Source organism: Pleurodeles waltl, chromosome 4_2 (assembly GCF_031143425.1).
Source record: "Pleurodeles waltl isolate 20211129_DDA chromosome 4_2, aPleWal1.hap1.20221129, whole genome shotgun sequence".
Taxonomy (NCBI): domain Eukaryota; kingdom Metazoa; phylum Chordata; class Amphibia; order Caudata; family Salamandridae; genus Pleurodeles; species Pleurodeles waltl.
This window is the reverse complement of record NC_090443.1, coordinates 885,840,314-885,851,119: the sequence shown is the minus strand read 5'-3', so window position 1 is coordinate 885,851,119 and position 10,806 is coordinate 885,840,314. Positions and strand designations below refer to the sequence as shown.

Here is a 10,806-nt window from a genome sequence, read left to right as displayed (position 1 = left end):
GTATAACATTCTATAGTCTAGCTGTAGGGCTCTTAATTATTTTTTCCCCGGCAGAAACTGTTTCCTCGCTTCCTGTACCTGAAGTGTAAAGTCAGGGTACAACAAGAGCGTCATTCCCTCATACCGCAATGTTTTCAACTCACGTGCCCGCTTCAAGAGCATTAGTATTATCTATTATTGCCTCTGTCGAGCCTCTTATGGAACCCCTGGACACTGTGCACACTATATCTCATTTTGATATAGTATATACAGAGCCAGCTTCCTACACCAGTCTGCCCAAGACTTGGATTGGAGTCAAGCTGCAAACCACCATAGTCATAAGCACAGGGAAATGCCCACTTTCTAAAAGTAACATTTCTATAATAGCAATAAAAAATCCACTTACACCTGTAAGCATCATTTCTCACAACTATCACAGCCATACCCAACATACCTACGTTACCCCTCATAGATCAGACAGTACCACCTAGATAAAAGGTAGGACATTTCCAATACAATCATATGAGCAAGGCAGCACTCACATCAGTGAGAAACCAAATAGGCTGTTTGTAACTATCAGGACAGGCCACAGAACCAGGCACATGTCCTTCCTTCTACATACATAGCACTCTGCCAACAGCGCTAGCTAGGGCCTACCTTAGGGGTGACTTACAAGTAGTAAAAAGGGAGTTCCAGGCCTGACAAGTAAATTTAGATGTCAGATCCCTGTGGCAGCAAACTGTGTACGCAAGCCGTGCGCTAGCAGGTCTGAGACAGGTTTGAAAGGCTACTTCTGTGGGTGGCGCAAGCTGCGCTGCAGGCCCACTAGTAGCATTTAATTTACAGGGTCTGGGTATAGGGATACCACTGTACAAGGGACTTATAGGTAAATTAAATGCGCCAATTAGGTGTAAGCCAATCATACCAAATTTAGAATGGAGAGCACCTGCACTTGAGCACTGATCAGCAGTGATAACGTGTTCAGAGTCCTACAGCCAACAAGAAGGGGTTGGAAAAAATTGGAGGAGGAGGGCAAAAAGTTTGGGGTTGACCCTGTAAAAAGGGCCAGGTCCAACAGTGTCTCAAATATCTTGCCTAACTCAGCCAGCAGGGTTTGCTGGAAAGAACGCAATACCAGGCAGGTCCGGAGAGTGTGATAAATATTCCAACTCCCCTCGCCCCCGGCATTACACGGGAAATAGTTGGGAGAGAGAGCCTGTCCTATCCTATAGGAGTGCACTCTATTATAATAAATTCTATGAAGTATCTTGAATTAGATGAGACTGAGTCTGGCCCCAATCACCACGTCTCTATGAAACATGAGAGCAGCTTCCCAGTCTACATCTTCCAATTTGACCACATCTTCCAATTTGACCACATCTGCTTCCCAGTTGCGTTTGAGCTTTTGTAAGTTGTCAGGCATATTATTATTAAGTGTTTTGTGTATGGATGAGATCGCCTTCTCAGACATTTCCCCAATCAGTAGTCTACTTTCTAAGGGTGAGTATTCTGGGAGATCAGGCAGGATTGTTTCCTCTATCCATGCATGTTGAAGTTGAAGGTATCTAAAGTGTTGCATGTTTAGGAGTTGATAGTCTTGTTAAAGAGAGGAAAAGGGTATAAGATTTCCTCTTACCATTAAGTCCCCCATCGTAGAAATTCCTATGTTATCCCAGCCACAGAAGCAGGCGCGGCTCCTCCGCTAGGGCAGAGGAGGGTATTCCCTGCTAGCAGCAGCAGCTGCAAACCTTTTACCAAAAAATTATAATAAACATAGTTTATTATCATTTTTTGGTAAAAGAGGCGGGCCACAGGCTGTGACGTGCACTGAGGGGGAGTGCTCACTGCGCATGTATGTTTGGCCGGCTGTCTCGGGCCGGCCAAACACACATGCGTAGTAGGCTCTCTCTAGCCCTGCACTGTGTTGCTGGGAGCCTGTGTCTGCAGACTGTCTGCGCAGAAGAAGAGCAGCGCGGAGATGACAGCAGCGACGATGATTCAGGTAAGTTTTTTCTTTCATTATTGTTATTAATTCCTCATCCCACTCCCCTACCCGCGTGCGCCGCCCCGCTCCTAATTAGCACCACCAGCCGCTCATGAAGAGTTCACTTCGTAAACCAGTGGGATTGTTCAGACCTTTGTCTGTTTCACCTAGACCTTGGCACAGAGCATCAATTTATTGTATAGTAGAGTTACCAAATAGTTGAGGCTGTACCTAGTCCTTTTTAGCAGTTGTGAACCGTCTGACTAAGATGGGTCATTTTATATCTCTATCGGTTCTGGCCACATCTACAGAAATAGTGCAGATTGTTCCAGAAGATAAAGTTCATTAAAATGATGTTCAACGGGTATTGACTGCTGCCAGAGGATCTCCGTTGTTGTTGGTGTTATTTTAAGTGTATGGCCATGATCCTAATACATTTCCTTCGGATCAATCTTTGTAAACCTCACTTATGTGCAAGAACACTTAACTGTTTAATTGATAGATATTTAGAAGTCTGCACAAGAGCCTAGAAGAAAGGCAGAGATATGTTTTATGCGTATCTTGAAAGTCATGTACCTCAGCATGCTTTAGGTGAGAAAGCGTGGTGCTTTTACACAGAACTTGCATTTGAAAAATATGTTTTAAATTGCAGCATGGTGGGGGGCATCTGTGATAGAACCGATTGTGAATCCAGTTACTGTAAGATTGAAACTAGCTCAGTCTATGAACCCCCCCCCCCCCGGTTTTTCATATATTCCAGTTAAACTCTTGTCCTGCAAAAGCTTGTCTTGCTTCCTGTCCTGAGTATTAAAAACAAACATATATAATATGTTGGCTATAAAAATGTTGCAGTGCAATATTGTAGCATCCAATCAAGAAACTAAAAAGGTGATTGGTGGGCGTGAAATGCGGAGACAAACCCGATGTGCGACTCACTATTGACGTGTACGCCTCTGTTCAGCACGAGCCCCGTCTGTCTCGCTGGCAAGCAGAGGTTTACGACGGGCAGTCGTGCTTTACGGTAAAGTGGTTGAATGTGCAAGCGGTCTAAGTTGGCTGCCAGAGGGATGCAGGAGCCCGAGAGCGAGGGACGCGCAGGCAGCATCTTCCGTAGGCAGAGGTTCGGGATCCTCTTCACCATGGTCACTGTCACCGTCGCGCTGCTCCTGCTGGCTCTCTCCCTGTCCCACCAAAAGGACAAAGACTTTTACACTTTTAAGGTGGTGAACATCAGGGGCAAACTCGTGTCCCTGGAGAAGTACCGGGGCTCGGTAAGTGCAGCAGAGGCTGTGGAGAGCTACTAACCCCGCGCAGAGCTGCGGCACGGAGGAGCAGGGACGGTGCCCCGCGTCCTGCAGCGTCCACCGAGTACTAACCCACCTCGGCGCCTTCCCCCCGCACTCAGACTCCGCTGGAAGACGCGGCTCCGTGTCCACGTGGCAGGAGCCGGCTTACCTCAGCACAGGAGGTCGTTGCACTGCAAGACCCCATTCATGCCCCTCGGTGGGGGCACAGCGAGTAGCACTGCCGCATTGTAATGTTACTTAATGTTTTCCCTCTAAACCACCGTAAAAGTATTATCACGCCCGTCTGCGTCCAGTTCAGACAATGCATTTATACGTTAGAGGCACAACAAATGTTACACTTCAGATACGACCTTATTTGTCTGTTGCAAAGAGAGACCAGCATGTAGGTAAGGGACACATAAAAAAGGTATGTTAACGGTAGGCCCTTAGGCCGAAAGTCGCGTTTTGCGCACACTTCTCGTTGAGTGCTTTATAGCGACTTGTGTTCTCGAGGGAGATGCTTACATTGCCCGACAAATGCCTTTATGTATTGCGGTCTTTGTCGCCCATTCAAAGTGACCTTTTTCTTACTAATTTCCCATTGTTTAGCGTCACTGTTATCGTTGACTGGTACCTTTTGAAGGCACGTTAGGCGCCTTCTACTGAGGAGGAAAATGAGCTGCCAAGTCGTCTAAAGGGGCTGTACACGTGTTCACTTTGTTTTCCCAGGAGCGTACTCGAGACATACAAAACTAGGAACTGAACTTCTGTGACTTCATTCGCATTACTCAGTGACTTCAGATGGTTAGTACCGGCAGCAGGTATATTATAGTAATCATGAGCAAAGTTGCATTTAATGTATGGAAAATACATTGCCCAGAATACCACTGGGCCACGGAGTGTTTGTGTGTGTGTGTATATATATATATAATAATATATATATATATGTGTGTGTATATATATATATATATATATATATATACATACACTCTAACTAGGCCGTGGTTTGAAGTGGTGCTATATGCGGGTGCGATTATGGGGAAGGCCAAAGAGATGACTTTATTCACTCTGTGGACTTTTGTTACTGTACTTTTCGAAGTATAGTTTTACACTGTAAGCTCACCTTGCATATGATAACATATAACTTCACCTGCTGTGTATTTAAGTAGTGTTTGATTATATTCCTCAATTAACAACACATAGGGGGTCATTCTGACCCTGGCGGTAATTACCGCCATGGCGGAGGTCGGCGGTAGCACTGCCAACAGGCTGGCGGTGCCCTGCTGGGCATTCTGACCGCGGCGGTTCAGCCGCGGCCAGAAACGGAAAGTCGGCGGTGTCCCGCCGACTTTCCGCTGCCCTTGAGAATCCTCCATGGCGATGGGGATTCTGACACCCCCTACCGCCATCCAGTTCCTGGCGGTTCTCCCGCCGGGAACAGGATGGCGGTAGGGGGTGCCGCGGGGCCCCTGGGGGCCCCTGCAGTGCCCATGCCAATGGCATGGGCACTGCAGGGGCCCCCGTAAGAGGGCCCCAAAAAGAATTTCAGTGTCTGCCTAGCAGACACTGAAATTCGCGACGGGTGCAACTGCACCCGTCGCACCTTCCCACACCGCCGGCTCAATTCTGAGCCGGCGTCCTCGTGGGAAGGGTGTTTCCCGCTGGGCTGGCGGGCGGACTTTCGGCGGTCGCCCGCCAGCCCAGTGGGAAAGCCAGAATGACCGCCGCGGTCTTTTGACTGCAGAGCGGTCTTTCGGCGGGAACCGCGTGGCGGGCGGCGACCGCCGTCCGCCGCGGTCAGAATCACCCCCATAGTAAGCTTCTTTTAAAATAGGAGTGCGTCCTAGTAAACGAGTATTGTGTTGCTGCACTAGCGGCATGCTTCTATGAACCAGGCTCTATATTCGCAGAATGGGGACAGCACAGTGGGACGCATGGCATTTTACATAACTCATAAATTATGGAACTCTGCGAAAAAAACGTTTAATGAAAGATTGGACCCATTTAACAAGTTAACACCTGAATTTACATTTGGACAAGCACGCCCCGTTTTGAGTCCTTCTCCCCAGCCAATCGAACAATGTAAGGACAGTTGCTATTGATTATAGCCTTAATGTACTTTGTAGGTATTTTATATAGGACTCTTTTGGCTTTTTTGTTTGAAAGATCTACTTCTTTTTAGCAGTTTTATATTAGTTTTATTTTCATTAAGTATTTTCTGTCTGGTGTGACCAAGCCTAGCAAGTGCAGGAGCAACGGGGCCAAATAAGTGAGTTTGTCCTGTCTCACAGCACCCACCGCCTCTACTAACGCAGTGAGAGCATTTTTGGTCCACGTAGACAGCATTCATAGCCACCTTTTGAGTACAACAAATGGATTCACGTGTTCGGAGCTAGACAGCACCTGTCATTTAAGCACTGCTAACACCAGGCTCTGCTGGGCATGAAGCCTTGAATGGAGTGGTCTGCCTAGCACTGCCACATCTCAAGCAAACCACTGGGATCCGTGGGTGAAACAGAGGATCTCGGGGTGAAGGACGCACCGTGCAGGGGGCCGGGCTATGATGATCTAGTGTAGCTGGTATTAGCCATGATATATTGGTTTTGCTAAAACTATAATATATATATTTATCATTACTTCTCCCAAGAGTGCCATTTAGCCACTGTGCACCAGACCTCAGGGGTACGTCGCAGAAACTGAGACGGCTTTCTCCGCATTTTTACACCACCTCTCACTAACTGTTTGAAGGAGAAAAAAAAACATGCGCTGACACACCAAGCTACTTCTAGAATATCTTGTTTGTTGAGAGTCACTGATCAATGCGTTTCAGCGGGACGTGACAGCCTTGATCACAACAAAGAACCGCCATTTTTTTCTTAGTTATATGTACTTACGTGGCTTGTAACAATAATAGACAAAGGGGTTGTCCTATTGTATATCGAAAGAGTTCTACATCCATTGGTCTGTTTGTGTGTTACTCACAATTCTGTTACATCCACCACAGCATGGGGTTCAGGGTCAGCTCACTTTTGCCAATGGCCTACCTGTAAGCGAGTAACACATTTTGTTCTGTGAACTTTATCACAAAAGCAGTCCCCTTATAAAGTTTAACAAAAAATATAAACAAGCTTTGGAAAATCCAGATTAGCTAAAGACCGGCCCATCGGCTTTGCCAAGGCTTGTTTAATACAGTGATCTCTACACACTAATGGCTTTATTCACAAAACAATTTGTGCATGTGGGTTTTAATTTACACCGGCAAATGGCTTGTTTTACTAGTATAAAGCATTCACAAAAAGTGAATTTACACTCTTACTTTATTCTAGCATTGTATTACTCCATTGATTGTGTTATAAATTTGACAAAATTCTATGTGAGGGATGGCAAGTAGGCGCTTCATAGCAGGGAAGACCCAACAAACTGTGCCCACAAACTTTTGTCTGACCCTTTGCATCCCTTGAAACGGCTGAAGGCTTAGCCTGTGAATAGCAGGAGTGAACCCCTTTCGAGGGTCGGACTGGGAAGATCATTATCCCACAATTTGTAGAGAATAGCGGAAGGAATTGCTCCCAGCATCACCACAAATCTAGGGACATTTTCCACTGTGTATAACAGTACGAATGCGGGAATTCCTTCACTCGTCTGTAGGTAGAAAATCCCAGAAAATCCTCAGAGTACTGGAAATGTGCCACTGCTTCAGGTTTCCAGGACCACTGGTGTAAATCTTTGAGAATTCCTGAAATTTGGAAATGTGGATTCACATGAGGTAGTAAACTCTGGGGTGCAGACTTCCTAATTTCTTAGTGACGTGGGCCTGGTTCCTGGAAGAGCACGTGCCGTGTTGTGAAACTCGTGATGGGAGCCTGGTTGTGAAGACAGCAAGCTGCAATTTAAGGCTGCCCATCAGTGTGTCGGATCTGCTCAGGATAGAAAGTGGGGAGGTAGACTGCATTCAGTCCTTGTCCTCTGCTGAGACGTACAACCAGTATGCCGTTTGTGGTCTCTGTCCCTTAATGCTGATTGGCGCAGATTAAGATGCAGGCAAATGCCATTTTGCTTGCTTTGTGAAAACCATATATGTTGATGTACATTGCAGGAACAAGCCGCCCTCCTCCTTCACGGTGAGTTTGACACTTTCTACCATGAATGCTTCTTGTATTGTCAGAAGAACTGGGGCTGAAGTAGTCCATTCAAAAGAAAAGAGAAACGAACATTTGGGATGCAATAGGTCACGCACATTTCAAAAAAGTTAATTGTCATCTTTTGACAACTGCGCCCAGGAGCTAAAAAACGAGTGGAAACTGAGAAAAGACAACTTATTAAAATAAAGTTAGCTTAAAAAAAGGTAGCAATTTCGTTTGTCCTGCTGGGCATTTTTGCCAGTCACAAGCCTTCCTAGCGGGGCACAGGAGGTTAGAACAAAATAGTACCGCGATCACTCGGGAGCAGCGGATGAGCACTAAATAAGTTGAAATCAATTAGTGCTTGATCCCTGTCCCCCCCCCCCCCCCCCCCCCCCCCACAGACGAACGGAAATGTAGTCTTGGCGAACTACGAGGCTGTAAAGAAAAGTGCCACGCAAACCAACAAATGGTGAGAGACAGGCGGGCCACAAACCATTTACAGAACACAAACAACAGTGTCTCGCGTGCTAGACGCATGCGCAAGCACTCCAGGCTCGACCCTAAAAATGACTTTTTGCTTGTAGATCTTGCATATCGTGAAAAGCCTTCCGTGCAGGTATTTCATAAATACTTTTCTATCAGGTTAGGTGCTGGCTAAAATACCTAATCGGGAGCCTTGCTGATGTATGCAAGCAATCTAAAAGGTATGTGTACAAACCCCCCTTCATCTAATGTTTTTTACAGTAAATTTACAAAGATTTGCCGTCCATTGCACTGTTCATAGTGACTTTCAGTTTTGAGTCCGCGTAAATATGAAAAACGATACGTTTTGGGAGCCTTGCACAAGAAAGAACACCTACCCTTGAAGGAGTGAAACGCTCTTCGGCATGTCCGGCCACCTGAGCAGGCTAGGGCACGTTCACCAGGTACGTGGCAACCCTGGAGCAGAGCTGAAAGGAAAGGCCGCTAGAAGATTCCAGCGGAATATCCTGCTTGGAACAAGTTAGCGTCGATGAACACAATATAGAAGAGATATCCGACTCCGAAATAAATTCTAAGTTTTCTGGCTGGAAGAGATGTGATGTTATCAGGTGCATGTTTTATCTGAAGTGTATGCAGCTGGTCCGGCATATGACTATGTTTGTTTGCATATAGCACAAACTTAACGTTCAGTGTATCCGCATATGACCCAAAGGCTGTGTCCTCCCCCGCCCCAAATACCTTAATCCAACCACAGACAGCTCCGTGTTTGTTCCAGTCCATAGTTGGCCCCGCCCAGCTGGATCATCTATTTTCAGTTATGCTGATGCTTTTCGATGAATGTAGTGTTACCTAAGACAATTAGAGATTGTTCACTCTAACAATCTTTTCTGAAAATGGGAAACTACTTAATCCTGATGTCATTGGAGCCATCCAATGGCTCCAGTGCACCGATAGAGCGCATCGACGCCCTGACGTTAGTTTCTTTTTTTTTTCTGCAACTTTGACTCAAATCTGGAGCCTTGCTGTCCTTAGGGAACCATCACAGCACAACAACGTTCTTGTCTTTTGCACAAAGTCCTGAATGCAGTCCAATAATATCACCTCCCAAACAGGAGGTTTCACACCCCACAGGGATTGTGATAGACAAATGTCCATAATGGACCTGCATGGCATCTACCTCTGGTGCCAAGGGTCGGACCATAATGCAAAGTCCTGCAGGAGCTTGCACCCCAGTCCCTTAAATGATAGGGAAGCCAAACTATTCATGACCCAGGCTTGCGATGATCATTGAATGAAGCGAAAGTCAAGATCCACGACGAAGTCCCCAGAGTTGCCATTGTAGTGAAAGTAGTCCTGAAGAAAACTTAAGAAGAATCAACACCATGACTCAAAGGTATTTTTTTTTCTTTGAAAGGTAAGTCACAAAGGCACTACCATTCACCTCAGGAGTCCTCGTCGGCCAGGACTTGTTCCTCCAGAGGATCTGGTGCCCGCAGCTTCTTCGAACCCCCCCCCCCCCCCCCCCATCACTGATCCTTTGATACCTATGTTCATCTTGGATTCCACACTCAGCATGACTCAGCAGGTCAATGCCGTCTCCTCTTCCTGCTACAACACCCTCCGCTTGCTCCGCAAAATCTTCAAGTGGATTCCCATCGACACCAGGAAAACTGTCACCCACGCCTTGGTCAGCAGTCGACTGGACTATATGCAGGAATAACAAACTCCAAACTAAATTGCAAAGAATCCAGAATGCGTCCGCCCGCCTCATTCTAGACGTCCCACGCCACAACCACATCTCACCCCACCTCAGAGACCTACACTGGTTACCAGTATCAAAGAGGATCACCTTCAAAATCCTCATCCACGCACACAAAGCCCTCCACAACACAGGTCCTGCTTACCTCAACAACAGACTCACCTTTCACACCCCCGCCCGCAACCTTCGCTCCACCAACCTCGCCCTCGCCTATATCCCCCGCATTCGCAGCACTATTGCCGGAGGAAGATTCTTCTCTCACCTAGCCGCCAAGACCTGGAACTCCCTACCGCCCCCCCTCCGCCTGACCCAAGACTTCCTCTCATTCAGGAAGCATCTCAAGACTTGGCTTTTTGACCAGTAGCTTCCCCCCCCCTCCCCCCCAGTGCCTTGAGACCCTAACGGGTGAGTAGCGCGCTTTATAAATCCTTGATTGATTGATTGATTGAACATCACCCATGCCACAACCCAGTCAATATTACCCCAAATTCCCACAGCCTGGAATGGACTCTACTGTATTCTTAAATACCATGTTCAACATATTTTGCAGGTTCATGGACCCCTCTGGAGAACCTTTGGGCCCCCTTGGTCAAATGGGTTTCGCTTCTGGTGTGACACAAACATCCTTTATTCCCACTCCTTTCACCCCATTCCTCCTGTTGCCTTCCATACCTCTGGCTCGGATGCTGGTTCCCGTCTCTGGCCTGATTGACTCCGCCCCCAGGTCACTATCCCTAGGGCTCTTCACCACTGACACTGATCACCCTTCACCACCACTATCGACGGTGCCTTACTTGATGCCACTAGAACAGACTTTTAGCGCCAGATCTATTGCTCTTTATGGAATTTCCAACTCCTGCCGATATAACGAGAAGGAAGACACTAATTCTTTTGGTACTCTGACACCCTTTAGGATCCCATTCCAGATACAGATGGCAGTGACATACTGACACTGACTATACAGGACTTACTGATGCTAGTAGCTTGACATGTCACCCAAGTGGGAACTATACTCTTCAAAAGGCCATCTGCCTTCGGAGGTCACAGCGTATCTCACAGTTATTAAAAAGGCAGCTGAGGTTCTTGATCTCCCACTTCCCTTGACAGGTACCAACGCTATCTCTTAGCCAAAGTATTGCATCCAACCGCTTATGCTTCAGAAACCCTACTTTCCTGCAATGAAGCTCGAAC

At 46.9% G+C, this 10,806-nt stretch overlaps 1 protein-coding gene across 1 annotated transcript in view; it reads left to right on the top strand.

Annotated features, from left to right (window-relative positions):
• The first annotated feature begins 2,968 nt into the window (after positions 1–2,968).
• The window catches only part of GPX7 (glutathione peroxidase 7), a 105,405-nt gene continuing 97,567 nt past the window's right edge, over positions 2,969–10,806 (top strand). The window contains exon 1 of the mRNA XM_069232660.1: positions 2,969–3,234. Coding sequence (XP_069088761.1) covers positions 2,998–3,234 — 237 coding nt within the window. The 5' untranslated portion in view covers positions 2,969–2,997. The remainder of the gene's footprint in view (positions 3,235–10,806) is intronic.